We start from the raw sequence: 24,278 nt of genomic DNA, 5'->3' as shown, positions 1-24,278 counted from the left end.
ACAATACAGTTAAGTTAGCGAAGCAATGTTTAAGTCTGGCCTGATCATGCCTTCACATAAAAGAATGAACCCAGTCACTTCCACATTTTGAGGCATACATCTTCTTAATTAGACACTGGTATCGGATCGGTAGCCCAGGTATCAGTATCAGAACTGAAAAAGTCATATTTGTGCATCTCTGTCACAAATTTTAAAAGTCAGGAAATATTCATATAAACCTCTTGACAAGCAGCTTCATCCTTTAAATGTTACACAAATGTCACGTATGTTGAAGAGTTGTGGTCCTTTCAAAATGAGCTGTGAGGTATGTGCGGAGTCAGAACTTGATGGGGATAAAGGATGCACTTTTTTTGCTGTACTAATTAGTTCGGTCATTTTTGCATTTCTTGAACCAACGTCAGGGTTCACCTCAGGGTGTTATGCAAAGATATAAGAGATGTGTCATCTATAACCTAAAGAGGGTTCAAGAGCACGGAGAACAAAAGGAAGACAGATTATTTCCTTTATGAGTCACATTAGTGATTCATGACAGGAAATGTTCACAGGATTTCATCCTTTTTTTCTGTTTTCTTCTCCCCCTCACTATGGAATAGCGTGCTGTCAAGTGTTTAATACATGTTGTCCTTTCATATATGTATGGTACTGTATGTACGCAAGTGTGATCGAGTTGAAACGGCTTTCCTTTCATTAACTCTGCCCCAGCCTATTTAGACATTAGCGTCATGCATTTTCTCAGATGAAACGCCTCATGCTTTCTGCACTTGGATTATGCATTAAGGGGGGAAAAAAGGGCAATGTCTGGTTAAAAATGACCCAGCTCAGTGGGAACAGACACAGCCGAGGATTTTATTTTAGATTTAAAGAAAGAGGTGATGAGTGACAAAGGCTTTCTGGCTGGAGTAGTCAGTGAAGTGTGAATCTCATTGGAGCTGTCAAGGCCAAGATAGATTCAGTGAGTTGAATCAGGTTCTGCTTTTAAAGCAAACAAAAGTCCCACATTGTGTGCGTTGTGTCTCACTCATAGTGAAATGAGAGGATGCAACATCCAAAAATGATCAATTTCATCTGTGTTTGTTCTGCACAAAGAGGTTTCAGCTTTATCTTGGCACAAATACTGACAGAGAGATGAAACCAAAGAGTATTGAAATCCATCTAACTGGAGGGGGAAGAAAAGAACATCTCAGACACCGTTGGTCGGTGTAATAAGCCAGACTCTCATATAGATAAATATAGTATGTGTTGCTGCTAACTTTATGTCTAAAGCTTATTGAGCTGTTTTCTGAGCCTCATATGTCTTTTGATACTTTAGAACATAAGAAACTAAACATCAGTTCTCATTAAGGCTCTTAAAACGTTGAAGAGCTGAAACATTATAATGAAATTATACAGTGGAAACTCACATCAGCACTTCATTTGTTAAGTTATAGTGATTTTGAACGTTGATAAATTAATAATACTTGACAGGGATTTGACTTTTATCTTTTAATTGTGTATATTGCAAGTCCCCAAATGTACTGCTATGGAAGTGATTATACTGATTTGCTGGAGTATCCCAATAAACCCATGCAACAAACCTGTTTTACATGCAAACTTAAGGAACAAGAAGGCTTCTTCAATCGCTTAACCATTCCCAAGATCTGATTTATTCCAGCCCGTTTACAGCATAATATGCCTCCAGTGTGGAGTGTGTGGAGTACTTGATCCGGTTCCGATCTCGGACCATGTTTTCTCAGTCTCCCAGAGCCACGCACCATGGACGAGAAGCCAGACTGCACCCTTATTACAGTACAAAGGTCAGAGGTTTACAACTGGGCATTCAAAAGCCTCTTATTCCCCTGAGGCGGATGCTATTTTTAGTGTTGGCACCTTGATTATTGGTTATGTTCTTTTACTGTAGTTTGTTTTTGGGTGGGAAAATGCCCGGAGGACACACCTCTTTTAAGTTCTGTCACGTGCGACTCACACCCCCATGACTCTTTCTAGTAATGCAGGGAGAAAGTTAATAAAAAAACAACTAAAAACCAAGTCAAATTGTTAAATGAGGCTAGTGAGCTAATATAGTAGAGTAGAGGTTTACTGTCTGACCTCTGAATCTGTAACAAACTGTACACTAGCAATATGATTTTCAAATGTTTTTGTCCCAAGGCACCCTATGAAGATGAACTATTTTCACTCAAAATATCGATGTAAATGCAGAATATACTTAATTAAAATGTATATTGAGGCTATATTGCATCTCAAATAGATTATTTACAATGGAAATGAACCAGAATGTTATTTTATTTAAAATAAATCAGTTTTTTCAAAACAAATACATTTTTACAAAATCATGTTTCGAGTTTAGGTTGAAGAGAATAGAAAGAGGATAGATAAATAAAATCTGTTTTAAAATAATGATACTATTGTTTATGATGTAACAGGCTATAAATAATGATAACATCATGTGTCATGAACCCACAAATCTGATTTCTTTTTTTCACAAGCTAAACAAGTTCAAGTGCTAAAAATATCTTAAAGAGAGAGAACAAAAAGATCAATTACAATGTGGCAAAAGTTGAATATGGCATTTAAGGAATAACATGATTGGCGCACATACACAGTTTGACAGTCACTAGCATAATATGACCGCTGACCCCGTGGACTTCACTTTGGACCAAATGAAGTCTGTGAACTATTATTTATTCCTGCTGTCTGTTTGGCATTTGAGAGAAAGTGCAGTGCAAGCCAAATGCTCGGCCTGCGGAGTTAACAATACACTTGCCCTAACATAGTTGCGTCACACGTCCAAGTCATCATAATAAAGCTATAGACAAAGCATTGTGGTTCTAAATTCACCTGAGGGAGAGACTGTTTACATTGCAGATTCAGATTTTCCTCACAAAATAAATAGAATAGAATTCATTATTATTAATTGAATTAACCAGCATTATAAATTAAAAGCTCCACCTTGAACAGAAGCTAAGAAAATGTAAGTACATTGTACATGATGCCTCTCTTTTCCCTCTTCACTTTAAAAACACAACTTTTACTGTGCGGTTTTGTTATTGATGACTGCTGCTAAGATTCCCAATATGTGGTCAGTTTATCCAAATAACGGCGGTTTGAGAATTTGCTGCGCTCGTTTTTGAAGATGTGACAGCAGCATTAAGAAAACCCCACAGCATAACACACATTTACAAACACACATGCAGTGCCAGTCACCAGGTCATATGGCTCTTCTCTGCTGTTGCGTCTTGATATTTCCCTTCCTCTTGTTGCCTTCAGCACAATACAGACATAATATGTCACCCTCTCATGCTCTTAGACCTTCAAATATTATTCTGAGCCCGTACAATAGTCCCTCGTGTGGGATTTAACGTAAGTTTTGAAATGGCAACCCTGATAACACTGGACATTTTTTATTTTGCCAGAGGCATCAAGATCTGTTCTGGATAGACTTCCTCCTACATTTTCTGCTCCACCTTCTACAGCTGCTTGCCCTCCCATCTGCGATGCTGTAAACATAATTAATCTGTCATGAGATCCTGCAATGCCGACCACCATCTCAAGTTGCACAGTCACAAGTGTGGCTATGAGTTACAACTTCATCTGTTAGTAGGACGATAAGAACTCCCCATAAATAACTGATAAATGTTATTCAACTAACAGATACATTAATCAACGAGTGAGTAACCCTATAAAACTACTGTAAATCCTCATATAAAAGCCACTTCAGTTTCAATCAGCTGTTCATTCCAGTTTCTCCACTTTTCTGGTTTTTCCCCTATTAACGTTAAGCTGCCGTCGATGAAACTCAAGATTTTGCACATTTGACATTTACCAGTAATGGGATGGCTGGACACTTTTAATATTAATAATGTGAAAAATTGCTGGTGCTGGACTTAAATCAATTGCTGGATGAAAACGATATTTCTCTCAGAGAAGAGCAACTCAGAATGACATGACTCTTTAGTTGGACTGATGGAATTAGTGCTGAGGAATTGGACGTAACACTGAAATTGTCAAGACAGCAGGTTAAACATGGGGGAAGTTTTAAGTATCAGCTCTGTTGGCCAGCTATGTGTACACATACGAGGGATTTGACTTTAAGATTGCATTAGCTGGGAAGCAGAGGGCAGTAGGAATGAAAGGCCCAATAACGGTGTGGTTCTCTCTTACATTGTCGTAAATTATTTTGGGAATTTAGGGTAGAAGTGTTCACCTGAACCGTAGAAAGATACACTGAGGAAAGAAGCAGCACAGTTTATTAACCAAACTAACTTGTCTAACCTCTTGCCTGTCTTCTGTATTGCTGTAATTTACAGCATCTTGCTCTCATTGTGAGAACAGAGAGGGAATGCTGGGCTCAATGATGCCTCTTTGACAACCGCAGAAAATAAAATGTATGATGCTCATTATTTAAATATTTTTGGAAACCCAACTTGATATTTGCAGGTCATGCAGATTTACTTTGCGAACGGCCTTTAAGCAGCAGATGATGCATCCCTACTTAGGGGATGTTTCCAATGTTATAAACACAAACCATGTCAACTTAAACGGACATGGCGTTTGTGATCAACAGGAACACACTAATTGCATGCTGTTGTTGCAAAAACGTTTATTTTTAATTTGATTATTGTTTCTAGTATCAAGGCTTGACAAAGGTTTATTATTCCTTACATGTATTGTCTATACATTTTAGATTCATGCTGTTGGCTGTTGGCAGCTTTCACACGAGTTCACTTTTAAGGAGATGGAAGTGTGTGACTTTGATGGTGTTAGTAAGTGTGTGGGTGTGTTGTAGCACAGTGAATTGATGGCCTGTTAGGGAGGAGTGTGGAGAGACAAGTGATCTGTTTCATTAAACCAACTGTTAAATGTGCTGCGAGTCTAACGGGGGGAGAGTATATCCACCTGAAACAAGTTGATTTTCTTCGTAACTTGTTTTTATTCTACTTTTTTTTTTTTGTGCACCATGCCGGCAAATGTTCTATCTGAGAAAGAGGAAAACTCGGCCAAGAAAACACTATTGATTTATGTATTCAATCAAAGCGTAATGATTGTCAGCTGGAAATCATCCCTCCTCATCTCCTTCAACGGCTCTGCTGGAAGGAGGCAGAGAAGAAGAAGAAGAACGGGTTGGAGTGACATAGATGAGACAAAGCACATTGACAGACAAGCAGTGAGTGACGATGGGGAGAGCGTGTCACTCAAACTGACAGTTTAATGAATAAGATGGGAAACACAACCTTTTGCTGGGTTTTTCTTTAGGTTGGAGCTTGGTCGGATAGAAGGATGAATTATATTTTACGTCATCATGTCATCTGACAATTTGAAAATTAGATTAGACAACTGTAGATAAACACTAATTCCCTGAGCTTGGAAAGAGTCTCCCTACAATCATGTGTAATCACAGCAGATAGATGAACCTAATGGTAAATGTACTGTAATTGTACGGCACTTTTCTCGTGTTCTGAGCACTTTAACACTTTAACACTTCATGTCGTCATTCACCCGTGCACACTCTGATGGCAGGGGCTACCATGCGAGGTGCCACCTGCCCATTAGCACTCTAACTACTCACACCCATTCATACACCACATTCATTCAACAGTTTTGCTGTTTCCAAGGTTAAGAAAGAACGTTCCTCCTCAAATCCACCACTCGGCCTATATCGGTCACTTGATGACACGTGGTGCCACTGCAGAGTTAATATTATCCACAGAAGTGCATTGTTGGCGTCAGCAGATCGACTCCTTGCAGCACAATGCGTTTATCACTTCTCCTCTTTGTGTTATTGAACGTGTCGTAGCATTAACTGTGGTCATTGAAGTGGACAATGCGTTTATCCCTAAAGAGAGACTGACCGTGATTATTAGGATGTAGCAGTGTCACTATGGCAACAAACATTTTACGTCATCAAAAAAGGGAAAGTCGATGCTATAAAAAAAGGGCTCCATTATGAATGAGTTGATGTTCTGTACGTCAGTGGTGGATAAGAGGGAAAAAACACACTAATGCCCTGACTCACATATGTGCTGCAAAACATGTATAGGGAGCAATCTGACACTGGCAGAATAATTGAGTAATATTCTAGCTTTGTGGCAAAGTAGTGCTATACCTTAATGCTGCCCCACTCAATATGTTTACATTAACAATGGATGAATGGCTATGTACGGTATAATGTGAAGGGAGTCACTGATAGTGATGCACTTGTGTCACCTGAAGCTTGTTGTATTGGTTTCACAGCCTGCAGTTTCACAGTTACTGTTGTGCTTCAGCCAAACTTTGGCAAAAGTAATTTCCTGACAGCAAATTGTGCATTAGGGCGCAATCATTTGTACCTTTTACCTTAGCAGTGGGGTGTGGTTACGTGGCTGCGCGCTGCTCTTGGAGAGTGTCTCTGGTCCACATCTTGTCTTGCTTAATCCCCGGTGTGAATACAATTGACCGTCAGCACTATTAGCTTGAATAGCACCAATTAGCTCAATTCTTGAAACAAGATCTCAGTCATTATAGGGACATTCAAAGTGCGCTGAGTGCATTTTAAACTCAATAGACTGATTAGGGAGGAACCCTGTTGATTTCACATCTAAGATCCTGTTGGTGAGCGAATCTGTTAAAAAAAGGCTCAAGAAGTAGTTACGAAGGAGGCCGATTGTCTTTGCTCTTTAGTACATGAACAGGGAGGCCTGCAGACAAGAGTTGTTATAGAACATTTTAACTGTCTCCCATTAGGGAGTTATTATAATCAGGCAGGTGGCTGCATCTACAGATGTACTGCATGACTCTGGTGGTCTTGTTTATGTCTGTTTTTTCTGCAATGGCTGCGTAATATCTAAAAAAACACACTCAAACAAGGGAAACAGTTTATGGAATTTGATCTATGAATACATTTTCTCTGATTTCTTCTTTTTATTACGCCTCTGTTTCCTCACTCCAATCTTCAAGAAGCCTCTCTCTCTGTGTCTTTCACCTTCTCTCACTCTAGAGTCTAGACCATCATTCATCCTTAAGGGCAGCCTGTGATGGATAGCTGCCTGCGTGTCATTTCTGAGAGAGAAACTGAGCCTTGAATGATCCACATGGTGTGTGTGTGTGTGTGTGTGTGTGTGTGTGTGTGTGTGTGTGTGTGTGTGTGTGTGTGTGTGTGTGTGTGTGTGTGTGTGTGTGTGTGTGTGTGTGTGTGTGTGTGTGTGTGTGTGTGTGTGTGTGTGTGTGTGTGAGTGATGGCATCTTGTAGCATGAGATTAGATGGATGGAATGACATATAGATTGATGAAGGCACACAGCTTGGTGAGATAGATGGATGAATTGTATTTCACAACATCGTGTCATCTATCAATTTGGAAATGAGATGAGGTTCCTGTAGATACACACTATTCCCTAAGCTGGGAAAGAGTAATGACAGTAGAAAGATGAATCAAATCTAAATATTATTATATTATGTAGTCAGGAACCGTGTTAGTCCTGTCAGCTTTGATGTTACATGTGTGTCCCCACTGTCTACAGATTAGTTGATATATTGACCAGGTACCAGAATCATGTTGGGACCATATGTATCCACAGTGAAGTCAGCTAAACCCTTCATGTGTTTTGATTCTGAAAGCTCACCAGAATGTAATGTTTTTCTTTTATTTCGCCTTCATTTCAGGTTGTTATTTTAGTCAGGGCTGGAGCTATTAAGGGGTCAGTTTCTCCTTGCAGCTAAATTATTTCAGTTTTATTTAAACTTTTTTTTGCCAAGTAAGCTGGGAGGTTTTCCTTGTGTGCTGGAAAGCTAATGCAAGTAGACCTCAGTGAGAAGGGAACCCCCCTAAGTAACATCATCTCTCTTGAAACATAATGTCGAAATGTACATCAGGTTAGTTAAAATAGCTTTCTTTTTGTTTTTACAAGTCGAGAACCATTTAGTCCTGAACCTCATGGCTCATTCATTTGGATGGAAACTTCATCTGGGTTTTTATTTCATCTTGTGTTTCCAGGCTGAACCCAAAGAGTCGTGGCAGCATACCAACCAGGTAAGAAAAACACACCTTTTAATTGGAGAATGTCACACGGATCGCAGCTGATAATAACACATGTTTTGTTCTGTATAATGCTGCCAATGCTATAAAAATGACATGGCTTGCGTGTATGTGTCCTCCAGCGCAAAGTCTCCCAGCCCCACCTCACCACGCTCTCCCTCCTGGCCGATGTTCTCGGCCCCATCCAGTCCGCAGCCGACGTCCTCCGCCTCCAGCGACTCTTCCCCCGTCAGGTTGGTCCACATTGTTTGTGTAATGACAGTGAAGCAATAAAAGACTGTCTTTGGACCTGTGTTTCACGACTGATGCTGTGGCCGTAGACTGTCTTGTTCGGGGGCTTTTGTAAACGGGTAGACTGCTCCGATGCATAGTTACGATTTTTTCCAAATTCCTTTTTTTTGCTTTTGTTTACAATCTGCATACTACATGCTACATTTTGGCAAAATCAGTACAAACTGCTAGAATAGTATGCTGTTCCGAATACAGAATCATTTGTGAATACAGCTACTTAGTACGTATAAAACAGTTTGCATGAAGTAATGGCCTTTGTGTGATTTGAGGTGTCTAAATTTAAGCATTGTTTCAAACTGAAAGTTGTCTGTTTTTCCCCCTGAATCAGCCCAGAACCTACTGTCTCACTCTCACTCTTTGATTGTCTCCAGTATTGCGGGCAGGAAGGCTCGAGCACTGTATGCCTGCAAGGCGGAGCATAACTCTGAGCTGTCCTTCATCGCTGGGACCATCTTTGAAAACGGTGAGTCAGGCTCTGGACTTGACAGCAGAAAAGAAAAAAGAATGTGGGTTGTTGGTGTTTGAAAAAAAAAAAAAAGAATATACTGTCAAAAGGAAAAGTCAGATTGGGAGTTGGTTGGACCTCGTTTAGCCGTGGTGTTTTTGTTGGGGTTGAAAATGTGTTTAAAATAATCCAAGTGGTCGAGGGATTTAAACTGGAACCTCATCTCCTTTTGGCTTTTTACAATTATATTAACAGGTTCTTTATAAAAAAAGGGAATTACAGATTTTTAGCTTTTAGTAAAGTGTGGTATTTGTGTTGGAGGAAAGAGGAAGATGCACTGCAGTTGCACAAAGAAGCTCTTTAGTTGACACCTTGCAGTTATTGGTATATAATATAAATAAGCTTAGATGTGCACTTGCTTTTATTGCACACTGCTTCAGAGAATATTAGAGGCTGGCAAGCACACTGGAGGATAACGGATGCACTAATGAGCAATGCATTGATTTTGAATGCATATATATATATATATATATATATATACATATACATATTAAAGTAACCCTACATGCACATACACAAAGTGTGTTATATTGTGTAAATATTATTTTCCATCTGCATATGAATCTCGATAGAGAGAGTCTCAGGCTCCTCTGCAGTCTAAATACAGCCACTCCAACCCCAAGCCCAAAACTATAAATCACATTTATCTCCTCACAGATTCTTTTAGCTCAACTCTCCTAATGAAGACCAGATTTGCACAAATGTAAGGATAAAACCACTTAGGTTGTACTTCACTCCTCATCGGGCAGAATAACCGTAGAACTTAATCTTTCTGGTTCGTTTTAAAGTCCTGCAGAGTAAATCTGCATGAAAACTGACACACCCACTCAGGGAATGGTAGGGGTGCACTCTTTTGGTCATGCTAGTTGACACATCGTCTCTTGGACCCCCATACCCTAAATAGAGTTGGCTACGTTTAGACTTTATTGTAGTGCTGACCGGTGTCATCGGAGCCAAAGTGTGACCTTGGGGACATGTAATCCCCACAGTGGTATCTCAACACCCCAGTCTGCTCACGTCTAACCAAGGACGTCTGTCCCCACAGATCTCTGAAGACCTTTTGAGCTGTCATTAGAATACTTTTAAAATACAATTCATTAATCTGTTTATCTTAGCTTTTATACAGAATATTACCACAGTTTTGATTCATACTTTGATACTTTGTTAAAATCAAGAGGATCCATGAAAATCAAAAACAGATGAAAAACCTTGTGGACTGTCTCGTGTGTGTGTGTGTGTGTGTGTCTGTGTGTCTGTGTGTCTTTATTTCATGTAACGCTGTGGTAGAATGGCCTGCAGCATTTGTGAGTTACATTCCCTGTGAGGACAAAAATGTGGTGAACACACTATTTATTTCTGCTTTTAACTTCCTGTTTTTTGGCCATGTCTTGCCAGAAGTCTTCTTGTTTAGTGGATCTACAATAGACTGCACGCCACAGCAAGACACAATTAGCTCAATTATGTTGTTTCACTAAAATAATGTTATTGTAGTTCATACATGTCAGCACCTGCAGTAACAGTCGGGACATGTATTCCCTCAATTCTTTGTATAAGCTCAACTTCAGCATCAACTTGCTTATACTTACAGCTTGCCCCACCGTATGTTAACAGCCCCTCTTCTTGCTTCACACTCTGTCGACAGAAGCCCACTGTACGCTACAGGGAATTTATTTAGCAGCTTAGAAGGTGGTGGAGACCAAAAAAGAGCTGAAATAAGAGTGAACGATGGACTTGGCCATATCAACTTTTTAAGGCCGTAATTATAATTCAATGCTGTGTTTACAGCTTCTTACTCTGGCCCCAAATGGCAAAGAAACAAACAATTTATACGGGTTTTAGGAATGTCAAATTCTTCCAAAATCAAAACAAAAGTGCATTGAACCCAAGCAGCTCATTTAGATTAGACAGGTTGTAGCTTATTTGGCACTGCATTAGGTAGGCTACACACAGTGGTTTATAGTATCACGCACGTTTCCGATAAACAGCCGACCAACGATACGTTAATTATAAAAGAGTTTTGAGAGGACAAGTGATTTGCAGTTACCGAACAATTTTAATATGATGTAATTAATTCAGTAGATCCTCAATGGCAAATCACAGCTTTTAATAACACATAACCATAATTGTTTTTTATCATAATGATATTTCAGTACTTCCAGTAGCTAGCTATCACCCTCATCTGCAGTTGATGACAATGTAGGAAACACCAATGTCTGGCCTTGACATCTCTCATTCAGGCACATATTTCATGGTCACTTATCAGCAGCTGTTGATGTGCGGCGCTGCTGCCAGAGCTGTTCGCTCAAAAAAAAGATATGAAACATTCAGATAATGAGCAACATGTTGAAATGTTGACTGCACTGTTTTCAGTTATTGCTGTTTGTCTCCCAAACCACATTCCTCCAATCTTTCTCTCTCACACTATCTGCACGTGTGCTTATGCACATGTGTTTGTCCCACATATTTATGGGTATTTATCTTGAGATGTTTAAACAAAATCAATGCTTCTATCTCTCTCTCTCTCTCCAGTTCATGTCTCCAGGGAGCCCGGTTGGCTGGAGGGAACTCTGGACGGCCGAACAGGATTGATACCAGAAAACTATGTGGAGTTTTTATAGCGCAGGGCCAAAAAAGACTGCATGAAACTGGGCTGGAGTTGACCAAACTGGACTATAGATTTGACTGCACAAGACTGAACCAACTATTAGATCGTATATCGTTAAGGACCGGACCGTTGTCGATGAGGCCTCTAAATGTCTCGACTAGACTGGGAAAAAAAACTGGACAAAGCAGAACTATATGGAATAGATATGACGCAGGACCGAAGGAGAGACCCATGAATTGCACTGGAAAAAAAAGAAGTAAAGATGAGTCCCACTATGGTTCCGGCTGTTATTACTTCCCAAGTCCTGGGGGAAAAGGATGTGGTGTGGGGGGGGTGGGATCACATGTACAAATGAGTTGATATTCCTGAGATGTAAGGCTTTTCAGCCCTTGATTTATTACTTTTCAACCTGCACTGCCATTGCTTCAGAGTCTCCTCTTTTTATCAGCCAGATATTGAAACGCTTCCTGTTGAGATGATGACAGGAAATAGGTCGAAAAGCAAGTGGCCTTTAACTTTGGACTTGCTAGTTCACGTCCTCACTGTGCGCTGTTTGAATGATTGCTATTCCCATTGAGGGACCGGAGCTTTTAGAGCCGATTTTAAATGATTGGGTTTTGGTTGCACGGCTGTAAATTTGTTCATGAGCACTTGCCGTGGCGGTCCGGTAATTCCCCAGGACAAGACTCAACCTGGCTAATGTGTTAGAGCTCTAGTTCAGCAGCAGGAGCCCCGGGGCAGATCATCTCAGGATGAGGTTACCTCGAGAAACAGTTCGCCGAAAGGTCAGCGTTGGGTTTATCTTTATCCATTGTGCCTCTCCCTTCAGATAAAAAATGTGGACAATTTCAAACAAGCTCCATAAGCAGATCAGTGGTTTACAATGCAGCGTAGGAGTAATAAGTGATTCCTGCTGGTTAGAACAAGGCCCGGCTGTGAGGCCTCGCACTGCTTCCCTAGCTTGGATATTTTTTAATTGTGTAAAATAATTGGATCCATCACTTAGATGGTGTTGAGTCATGTTTGCACCATCACAGAGCACCCGTCAACCGAACCATTGATGTTGTTTTTTTTGATTTATCTTATTTGAACCATCATGCATATTCAATCAGTAGCTTCGCTGTAGATTATTTAATCTTCAACAGCATGGAGTGAGCAAGCAAACTAAAAATACAAAAATAATTGCCATGCACGTCGTGACGCAGCACGACGGTCTTTTCCATTTATTTATTTTTTATGTAGAACCGCAAGACAATGCTAATAATGTAATTATCTGACATTGACATTCAAAAAGCTCACGTATAAGTAAAGGAAATGCAGATGTGGTTTTCAGAGAAGCTCAGGCATTTAAAGAAAAGAGAAAACATACATTTATTAGAATTGCTTATATTATGCACGCTGGTCTGCTTTGGGGCTCCAATTCAAGTCCTCATTTCATTAATCAAAGCTGAACTTTTTCCTTAAACCACTTGGTGAACTTCTGCATCAAAGCTTTTGATTGTAGGACAGAGTGTTGAAAGACTGTCTTAGCATTTCAACAGGAAAATACAATGGGAGGGTAAAAGAAAAAACTTAAATGTGAATTGAGACTACTTTGTTTATATCTGAACTTCTTATTTATGAGAGTTTCTTAAAGACTCAATCTTGAACTGTATTCATTTTGAGGTGTTTATTGTCATTGTAAATATATACACAGCATTTGATAAGGTATGTTTTTTTAATTATGAAATTTTATATTTTGTATTTTTAGCATACTAACTTAATTTCATAATTTCGTCTTTGTTGCCCAGATTTTTGTACCTTAAGTCTATCTACAGCCTTAAATATTCTTTTAGATGTTTTGGTGAATTGACAAGATTGTGCAGAATAAAGATTAATGTTCAACAGCTGCAGCTGGGGTTTCTGATGGTTTCTTTCAAATTTCTTTCTATACGTTGGCTGTATTCACACATATTGCAGTGTTTCCTTTGTATTTTAATGTGACTGCAGTGTTTAATAAGTCACACCAGCATCTACAACAGTGACATTCTTTACCAAAATATACCAAAACAATTTCTATGGAATCGCAGCAATAAACGGATTAACTAGCAGCTCCAAAGTCATATTGTGCCATGCAGTTCAACTTGCATGTGGTTCCGCACACATTCACGCCACTTGTGTTGCAGATGAGTTCAGGTGTTTCCACTCTGCTGCTGACCCTCCGCCGCGCCAACCTCCAATACCTGCAGGAAAGTCAGCCACAAAACGAAGTAACAGGCAGAGAGGGTCGTCACAATACTGTGCTATGACTATTACTTGTTTTGAATTACTAACATTTTTTTTTTTAATTTTTTTGTACATGCTATACCATGACTTTTTTAAACTTACTATAATATGACTTATTTGAACATACTATACTATGACTTTTTATTACATTTGTTGACATGCTATACTATGACTTTTTTTGTACTTGTTTCAACATGCTATATAACATGACATTTAATTAATTTTTGAATACTTTTTTGACATACATTTTTTATTTGTTTTGACTTAATTCGACATTCTATACTTTGACTTTAAACATTTTTTTTTTACAAAAATACACCCTGATTCTTATTACACACTATACTTTGAATTTAGGATGACATAGCATACCATTTCCATGCTATTTTTAACAACTTCAATCTAGAGAAAAAATAAAACCACTGGAGGTGAGCATTGAAAAATAGGAAACTTTATTGTGTAAGATGTTTGAACTAAAGCGAAATCTGTTCTTCCGAATCTCCACTTTCAACACGAAGTCAAATCCAATGTCAAAGAACCACACAGATAACTGAATTCAACATTTAATCAAATAGGTGAAAATATCGACACTGACTACAGAAGAGGTGTAATACAGAAGTAAAACAAGCCATTGTTTTTTTAACAAACATTGTATATCTTTTGTTTGTTTTTACATTGGATTACAATTACATAACTGAAATACAAACATAACAGACCAATGAAAGCCATAGCCATATGTACCAGTGAAACATGATCTGCCCTTAATCTTTAAAGATATTTGCATGTATTTTATACAAAATAGACTTTCTCAACCAGTATGAGGGTAGTGCAATTCCATCACGCTCTGGTAGATTTACTTTCACGCGGAGGTTCGACTTTTTTTTTTGTTACGTTTTCTATTTTAAAGTAACCAGTAAATCCTCACAGCAATATACATGGGATCCAAAGCCTGGACATTTACAAAAGATACCTTTCAAAAAAAGATGAAGTACTAGAAGTTGGATAATAATTGCTACTTAAAATGTAACTGCTTGAATACTTCTTTTCGTTTGTTAAATCTTTTTTTCTTCTTCTCTGCTTTGGTCACTCTTCTATAACTCAAAAACCTCCTCCAGTCTGTCTGACCTTCCATCCCTCCCTCTCCTTCGTTTCCTTATAACTTTAAAACACAGTGAGGATTCATATTGACATTCCCATTGACTCGTAGAATTTACATTTACTTCACAAGACAAACATGTTTAACACTTCCTAATGTATTCAACACGTCTACCTTTATCAAACACAAACCAACAGGAAAAAAATATTTACTTTCTTGACTCTCTCAATGTACAAAAAGGATTGGGTAAAATTATTAATAAAGTGGATCAAGCGGATTTATTCAAAATCGCAGACATTTTTTTTCTTTTCTTTTTTCATTTTTTTTTCTTTTTTTTTTTTACAATAGATCAATCTCCAAAAGCATTGATATTTGTTAAGGGTTCATCTATTTCCTGATTTGACGTGTATTTCTATGGCTCTCTGTCTCCCTTTCCAAAAGGCCTTTACATGTCATTGAAAGGTAAAAGAGAAAAAAGCGTAGCGGTTACGTCCATGTAAAAATATTTTGTAATAATAGTCACTGATTACATTGCACTGGATATGTCGGCGCTGCTATATACACCTATGGCCCTTTAGAATGAGCATGGATATGGTTACATCTAAACGTTAACGCTGGTTTTCTGAGGCACCACCACCTGGAAACAACTATAATACTGTACGCAAAAGTCACCCAAACAAATGAGACGGTCAAATCTTTCCCAAAATAATCAACATTGACATGAGGGTCATCAAGCCTATGTTCTTTACAGCCAAAGGCCACGAGACGGAGTTAGCCTGTGAAGCTTAAAGCCTGCACTGTACAGCAAACCACACTACTGTGAGTAACCATCCTTTGACAGAGTGGTTGATGAAACATTCTTATGGACGAGTGGCTTGTATGCGTCCAGAGACGGCTGTGCTGTTAGCTGTAAGTAACACACAGATGACCAGTCTCTATGTTCAACTTACCACCTGGTCTCTCAACTGCCATTCAGAGGTACGCACCGTGGAGGAGTACCATTCAGAGTAAGCAGCTGAAAATCTGTATGGTCAATGTTTTTAAGCAGTTACACTAAGGAAAATAGAACTACGAGGAGGGGGGGGGGGGGGGGGGGGGGGCGTTATGTTTGCGCTTCCAGAGCTGAAGCTAATGTACAACTGCACTGTCAATGTATTTAGCTTTTGTCATAACATAAGCGAGTACAAACATGTTTTACATTAGAAATGTACTAAATGCTGACCACCACCTGTTTGACAGCGGTAGATATTACTGCTTACTTTGCAATTTCAAAAATACAACATTTTGTGCACCTCGAAAAAAAACAAAGCCTCTTATACACTTTAATGTGGACGACAACAGTCCGTACGTTTAAGCTGGTGTAGGTGTGACACTGAACCAATATCTTCCGCATACATGAGCACCCTCAAGCAACGTTACAAAAACCGCATAAGAACTGAATAATCACTCTTTCACATCTCCAGGAAAAGACATACAAAAACTTGATTTAACATTTGGCACTAGTGGAACACATCAAAGTGATGTCGTCACTCATAGCCTGAGCTTTGATTCACAAATTATTTGGACCAAACAGCATCTTCTTTCAAAAATATTTAAACTTTAGAGGTGACATCTTGTGCAAAGAACAGAGGTTCCATACATTATGGGTGTCTCTATTTGTATCTCTCATATACAAAACAAATGTATATATATAATATATATATATATATAATATAATTACCCTTTCAGCCATGTTTAGCTCAACATCTTAATAATAAACCACTTCCTGTTTGTACAAACAATTTGAGATAAAAGGTATATTTAATTTAAAATGATATTTTGAGTGAAACAATGCTTTTGTCACAAATAATATATATATATATATATTTTTTTTGCTGAAGTTAATTATGTCTGGGAAAAATAATAAGTTAGTCAGTTAATACACTTATTAGAGGGTTAAGAATTGTCTAGAAAATTACCTTATTTGAAAATCCTACCAGTAAGGTTACAACATACACCATGAAATCATTCTTTATTCTATTTGACTTTACTGTAATTTCTAGGGTGGGAACGGGCAGTCTGGCAAGGTAAATTCATAAAACCACATTTTAAAGTAAAGTTGTATGAAACCATTAACTAAAGTATGATTGCAGCTGGCAATGAAAGGACAGTTTAGACTTCAAGCCACGGCTGTTTACCGTCACACAGAAGCCTTGGAAGGCAATTTAGTTACTTTTCCCCACCTGTGTGATTGCATCCGAATAAATTGCAAAGATTTTGAAACAAATTGGATTCAAATTAACTCTATTATTCCACGATCTAAATCGCAATGTTTAAGTCAGTCTGCCTCTAAATATTACAAAACATCAGATATGCCTCGTTTGATTCCAGTGGTGTCCATTTAGCACCATTGTGGTGGCAGCTTGTCACAACCTTGCTAAAGTATTTGGATATTCCACATTATATTTGTTGATATAATTCGGGTACTGTAACTTTGTGTAACAATGAGATACTGATTGGAAAAAGAGACACACATGAAGTGCGTTTTGGAACTTAAACATTTGTACACTCTCCCTGTCTTTTTCTGTGATTCTCAAAACTTTTTATGATCTAAAAAATGAAGATCTTAATATTTCATACTACTACTCTCTGCATGTTTAAGCTGTACCATCGGCTCCCTTCCTTACGTACATGTCTAGGAAACAGAAGAGAGAGCTTCCCAGATTAAAAAAAGAAATTGCCAGCATGGAAAAAAACAAGGTCAAGGTTAGATTCATATTTGTTAAAAAACACGGTTTAGAGAGGATGGCTATGAAGAGCTTTAAAAGCTAAAAGGCACTGTTTTTCCCTTGTCAGAATCCCTGTGTAAACATTTCATTGAGTGAATGTGTCTGTGAATACTTTGAATGTTTGTGTCTAAGTGTGACTTTTGCATGTGTGGTCAGAAAAGCGTGTCTGCATAAAATAAACGAATATTCCCCCTAGCTGTTGTTTTCCTTCCATTGGTCATGTATATAAATCTGATTCACATCATTTCAGTCCTCATTGTCCTTGGGTCCAGAAGAAAAAAAAGAAAAAAAAGAAAAAAAAATAAGATTCTCTCATGTCATGTTTCAAATTTTTCTGTGTTTTTGTTTATCCCCTTCATTGCTAACCGTCCTCTGGAAACCACAATAAAGCGAACACTCACTACATTCTCTGCGCAGTAGAGATGGGAAGGGCAAACAGAGGCAAGCTGGGCAGGTGAGCAGGCTGGAGCTTGGCGGGAGCTTCAATAAGCTACTAATCCGGCGAGTTGGACAGCATATTAGGTGTCATGATGAGGGTGGAAAAGGTGTTTCTAGGTGTAAGCTCATCAGTAAAACAGCAAAAAAAAAACACTGGAGGCAGGCGGCCAACAAAATAAACAGCATCAGAAACCTGAGGACAGACCCTGGACGGAGGAAAGGGTGAGGGGGTTGGAAAAATACATTTAAAATATAGATCCCGCAAAAATACATCCTGTCCACAAGACATTCAGAGCCAACATATTTCCCCTGGAGGACAACTTCGTCTTGGTTAGCCAAGAAAAAGGGCAACAGGTCGGTGGTTGGATGTCCTACCCTAGTTTGGCCCAACCTGGTGCCGGATTGGGAGGCATGAAGAGGTATTGTGCTCCGAGATTAGGCTGAATGGCTGAGGCCTGGAGGGGGGTGTGGCAGATTCCTAAAGGGGGGCCCGGGAAAACGAAGCAATTGCATCCTAGTGATGGGGAGGCGAACAGGCAAAGGCTTAGGGCTTGGGGCAAAAGCTTGGGGCCCCGGAAAGGTACAAGGGCAGGGCAGGATTTAAGGCATTGCTTCACAGTTTAAGGCAGTCATTTCTGATGAAACAGCAGAGGCTTGACACTCCCGTCTTTGAATTTTGGTAACTGGTTGGTGATGATCTCTGCCAGCATCTCTGGGAATTCCACACTGAGGGTTTTATTCACAAACGTGTAGAAACAGATCTGGAGAAGACCCTCGACCATCTGGAGGAGACATCCAGGGAGGCAGAGACAGACAGATTAGTAAGAGAATATTAGATATTAAAAAACAACAGCAAAATTGCTGGATGCACCTTAATTCAACCTGGGGTCTATATACAGTAGGTCTTAACTTCTGCTATATAAGGCTGTACAGACGATTGGCAGAGAACACTTGTAACAGATTCAACTGCACCATACAGTGACGCACTTAGTGTAAAACCCTGAAGAGTACACTCATAGATCCCACTAATAAGCGTGGTACTCCAAGTTATCGATGCACTTGAACCGCAAGATATGAAAGCAAAACCAAGGCTGGTATGAAAAAGAAGACGTAAAAGGAAGCCTTTGTACACATATTTGCTTTCAGATCTATAACATTTAGCAAACAAGAAGGGGAAAAACACTTAGCATGCTGTATATATCAGTGTGAGTGCCTGAGTTTCTCTAACCTCCTGCATGGAGTCCAGTAGCTTAGTTAGCTGGTAGAACCGCTGCCAGTTCTGACTAGCGTTCTCCTCTCTCTTGACAATGGCTTTTCCCAGTTCCTTGATGTACGTCATCCTGATCTCGTCAAACACCGCCTGGCTTTTCAGTCCATCTTTTGGTACTGTGTACGCACACGCACAAACACACGCACACGCACACACACACACCAATATAAAAGATGCTAATGGGAGGATTGTGACTCAAAAAATAAAATGAAACAATGTGAGAGCAAAACAAACATTTTTGAGTGGCCCCTCATAATATCATATGAGACCGTTTAAAATCCTGTCAGGATAGTGTTACTTTGATACCCCGTACCCATGTAATTTGCATGTAGACACATTATATACACAGTATATCTGCTCTGCCATCTGCACAGCAGGAAAATGTAAACATCCGTCTCAAACTGTTCCTATACGTCTTAGTCTGTTCTTTATTTTGTTGTATCCTGCAACACACAAAGACTACATTAATAATTCATTAAAACGTCCTGTGCGGGACCCCAACAAGGACCCTCAAGAGACACGGGTTAAACACACACATATGTAAGCACATACCTCCTAACCAGAACGCTGTGGGCGGCGGAAAATATGCAAAACTAAAAGGTTACATCAAATAGCTACTGTGTAGTGTGTTCCCTAACTGTGGGTGTTCGTAGGTGCAGATGTTAACTGTGCAGAAAGTGAAGTCTGCCTTCCGAACATAACAGGCATCTTTAACAGTATATAAAATTGCCACAGAGGCAACTTAAATTGTTACTTACGCGTATGAGAAATGATTAAAACAGCTCAAAGCAGTTGTTCTGACATGTTAGTATTTCCGTTCCTTAAGGGAACTAATGGAAATAGCTCTCAGGTACGAAAATACAAGCTCTGCATGGAAATGTCATTTCCTCTGAATAACGAGCACGTCTCCTCTAAAGTGCATCCTTTCCCCCGCCATTCACTGAGAGTGAGGCAGAAGGAAGAACACTCTCCTAGATTACATAGTTGGGAAAAAAAGTTTGATTTAGTAATACGTTTGTTATGCCGCGTACAGCTTTTCTGAAGATTTTAAGGGTTGGTAATTACAAAGCCGAACTGGTAGCACACTGAATTTACAACTATTATTTCACCTCTTCAGAAAGTAAGAGAAGGGAGGGCTGCTGAACATTTGACCTCTTTTACATAGCAAGCCAAAGAGCAAGTTGTATCTCATCCACTGACATAAAAGACAGAAAGATGAACTAATTTAACTCTTAGTCTCTTAGACAGAGCATTTGATACTTTTCAAAAAATGCGATTACAAGACCAGGCAGCTCACTGTTAATGGGGATAAAACATGTCTACAGAGATGAAGTACCTGTTGGACACTTGAAGATCTTTTCAACTGAAACAGTGACTACAGAAGATGAACAGACTGTACTTTCACAGAAAAGCTGTTTTCAGGAAAGCTGAAAACTGGGTGGAGCGATAAGGTTGTTACAAAAAGCCCCTGAAGAAGAAAATAAAAAAGATCTTTTGACAGAAACCTTCTTTTTAGTAGACTTGCAGGCTTTGCATGTGTATATCAATATCCTCTGACATTGCAATGAAAAGGCTGCAGCAGTGTTACATATTTGATACAATGGGAAAAGGTTTTTGAGATGCGTTTTAATCCCAGAAAAATTGCAAGTGCGTGAAGTTTGAAAACAGAAGCGTGTTTCATTACTACCTGTGCTGAGCAGTAACAGGACCTTCATGCACAGGTACTCGTCGTAGGACACCTGCAGTCTAACGAACTCATTACAGATTGTAAGCATCTGCTCACACTGGTCGGTCATGAAGGGCAGCTTCATGCGCTCTCTGAGAAGGAGGGAGACAGAAAGAAAGGGCAAAGGGAGAAAGTAGAGGTGAGGGAGAAGTGTAGAGCGGATGTAGTCAGAGGGGGAATAAACAGAAAGAAAGCAAAGACATATAGATTAGACTTACAGCTCTTTCACTCATCCCCTTAATACATTCTAGATAAATTACCCCAGCAGGGAAGCACTTCAACCATGAAGGAGAAAAGCAGACTGTGAAATCCGTCCCGATGGATTTTCACACCTCACTTCCATTTACACTTTTAAAATCAATACAGCACATTCACCTGATACATAGCCTTTGGTTTAGAGCTCCCTATTCATTGTGACCAACTGCAGTGTTGCCGGTAAGGCCCTCTTCACCTTTATTATCTGTTTTTACCCCTCTCTGGTTTGATGTGTCCTTTGAGAGCCTCTATGAAAGCATTCTGCAGACTACATTACTATGAAAATGTCACCTCACAAAAGAGTTTCCATTTCCTAAAAACGTATGCATTAATTGGGTCAACATTTAAATACAAATGCTATTTGCATTTTCACTTATATCATGGCTTATATCTGACAATATTAAAATGAAAATGGAAAGGCCGAAAATTAAAATGCAATATACATATTATAAATGAACTTAGCACTTTTAGAAGTATAATTTAAATCACAATTTAAATTAAAATGGAAAAATCCATAGCTTCACATGCATATTCTCTGACATTTTGAAAACTTCATTTTCAAAGACTAACCCTGCTTTACAATATTCAAGAATATACAAGTTCTAGTAACCCGTCAGTCATTCTAGGAACGGCTAACCACCGGAACTTTATCTAACACAACACAGAACCCCATCTCGATCGATGTCAGCGACAGCAGAGTATTTGCTCTGCTCTGTCATGAGCGTTTACTGGGTTAATCATTATCTAGCTGATTAGCTAAACTGCAATCACTTGCGCCAGCCTAGCAGCTGCCATTTTGCCCAGGCAGATAAACAACGCTACTTCCGGTCGGTGAATAGATCCAGGGTACTAAGTCCCGCCTTCTGAAAATGACTGACAGGTTGCTCGAACTTGGAAATGCAAATGCGCTGCGTTAAAGCATTGGACTTTAATTGCAATCGAGCACAATGCTTTCACATTTTCACATTTAAATTAACATGAATATTGTCAACCAGAGAGCAGAGTTTGTCTTTGAAAAAGAAATGTCAAATGGCTTTTGTATTTTCATTTTCAAAGCGTCAGAGAATGTGCATAAAGGTCTATGAAAATTAAAATGGAAATGGGGACTCAAAAAAAAAAAAAAAGAAAAGATGCTGGTGCTGTATCACATCTGTATCACACCCACCGCTAGATGGAAGCTGTAGTTGTCGAATTACAACAAAAGTATCATTCTATCTCGGTTACATTAGATCATCTAATCAATTTAACTATCCCACACATTGTAGATACTCATTTATCTCTGAATATATGACAATCAGCAAAAGCCCACCAAGATGTGAAGAGGTTTAATTAATATCCGAGATAATGGACAAATTGGGATAATGTCTCACCTCCCCAAGTAGTTAAAGTCTGACCTTCATAAGCTAGAAACAGACAAGCTACCGGAGATGAGCCTCTGCTTTATCCTGTTTCCTCCAGGGACTACAAAGACTGTGGTAAGCACAGATATTTTCAAAGCACAATCAATTTCTGCAGCCGGTGATTCTTTAAGTAATGTGGCTTTGTAATTAACACACTGCAATTATACCTGAGCTGTCTCTCTGTGGCTTCAAGGTAGCACAAAAGGTTATTTACTCAATGGTTCAGCATGTAATTGATGTATTCTCTTCTTCCCGTTTGAGGAATGTGCTTTCCTGGTTGTGCTTTTTAGTGTGTATTACAAAACATGAGGGGTTCTTTCCTATACATATATAAATCGCTACTAATCTTCTTATAATTATAGAATATTCTTTTATATGCAACACAAACCTGCAGTTTGCTTTGCTCTGGGGATTGAGTACCTGTGTGCAGCGGGTACACTTATAGCTGGATCATATATTGATAATCCCAAAAACTGTAAAATGAGGATTTAATCATCTGGGGGTTTGGTAATATTTAGACTTAATTTAGTAAACTCTTACCATTTTCTGAACATAGACTCACCTAACGTCACTAACCCTACCTGGATGACAGAAAGAGTTTATTTATTTGTGTCCCTTAAAGTAATAAAATATGAAGATTTTGATGAAATGTACTTTTTTACTTTCTTTTGACTAGACCAGTTTAGCAATAAGTCTGGAAGCAGGGAATAAACAAGGTAGCTGGCTATGTCAACAGAATACTTAAAGTGTGAAACTCCCTGCAAAACCACAAATATAGTTTTTAGATATTAAACAAAGGAGATACAACATGTTAATCAGTGACCTTTGAAGGTGCTTGTATGTATATTTTTAAACTATAGGTCGGAGCCAAGCTACATTTTTCCCTCTGCTTCCAGTTTTTATGTTAAGCTCGGCAAATAAGCCTTCAGATCCCCTGTACCACAGTCCGTCTCATAACTCCACTCTTGGAGGCAGCCATGTGCTTCCTAACCATAATGTTCCCGGCTGCTTCTTTTCATCCAATTTAACAACTTAACACAACAGAAACTGCCAAACTGACTAATATACTGTAGATGCTGCGCCTAGAGCCAATGACCTGACTTCTATTCTTGATAAGCTGAATCATGAACCAATAGATGGGCGAGTGAGTAAGCCCAGCAATGAGGTCAGATTGACATCCTGAAATGAGCAAATGCAAAACTGTCGAACAAAAAGGTCACATGCTGAAGAAAGGACTGCACAACAGCTGGCCGCGGTACGCACTTGTTGATGACGAGATCGGGGGCGAAGCAGAGCATGCTACCGTTACACTGCTCATAAGACCTCCAACCAAGACTGAAGGACATGAGGAACAGCCAGGAGCACTGCAGCAATGTCATCTGGTCATCCAGGTGCAGGTTGCGGAAACCTAGGAACGTCAGATGAAGTGGGTTAGAAATACATACACACAAGAGAAATCCAGCCAGACAGAGGTGCACAAACAGTCATAATCACACAAATGAAATAAGCCGCTGATGATGCAACACTAGCTACATTTGAGCATTCATTCATTTAGTTGGTCTTTAATAATTACTGTTGACCAACAATGTTTAAACGTGCAAGATGAATTTGTTTTTGCAGCTCGAAAATAACGATTTACTGTATTTGGGTGATGGC

At 39.2% G+C, this 24,278-nt stretch overlaps 2 protein-coding genes across 3 annotated transcripts in view; one reads left to right on the top strand and one right to left on the bottom strand.

Moving 5' to 3' along the window:
• The window catches only part of LOC306705083 (rho GTPase-activating protein 26-like), a 74,941-nt gene extending 61,649 nt beyond the window's left edge, over nt 1-13,292 (top strand). The window contains exons 21-24 of the mRNA XM_079171750.1: nt 7,965-8,000; nt 8,129-8,239; nt 8,669-8,760; nt 11,332-13,292. Of these exons, the coding sequence (XP_079027876.1) occupies nt 7,965-8,000; nt 8,129-8,239; nt 8,669-8,760; nt 11,332-11,420 (328 nt within the window). The 3' untranslated portion in view covers nt 11,421-13,292. The remainder of the gene's footprint in view (nt 1-7,964; nt 8,001-8,128; nt 8,240-8,668; nt 8,761-11,331) is intronic.
• A 926-nt stretch (nt 13,293-14,218) lies between these two features.
• LOC306704918 (glucocorticoid receptor-like) overlaps nt 14,219-24,278 on the bottom strand; it is a 59,513-nt gene continuing 49,453 nt past the window's right edge. For both annotated transcript variants that reach the window (XM_079171523.1, XM_079171524.1), the window contains 4 exons: nt 23,886-24,030; nt 20,929-21,059; nt 19,200-19,357; nt 14,219-18,753 (listed from right to left, as the gene is read on the bottom strand). In XM_079171523.1, the coding sequence (XP_079027649.1) occupies nt 18,601-18,753; nt 19,200-19,357; nt 20,929-21,059; nt 23,886-24,030 (587 nt within the window). In that variant the 3' untranslated portion in view covers nt 14,219-18,600. The remainder of the gene's footprint in view (nt 18,754-19,199; nt 19,358-20,928; nt 21,060-23,885; nt 24,031-24,278) is intronic.

Source organism: Pholis gunnellus (genome assembly GCF_910591455.1).
Source record: "Pholis gunnellus genome assembly, chromosome: 13".
NCBI lineage: Eukaryota > Metazoa > Chordata > Actinopteri > Perciformes > Pholidae > Pholis > Pholis gunnellus.
Note: the sequence above shows the minus strand (reverse complement) of the source record. Positions and strands in the feature narration are given on the sequence as shown.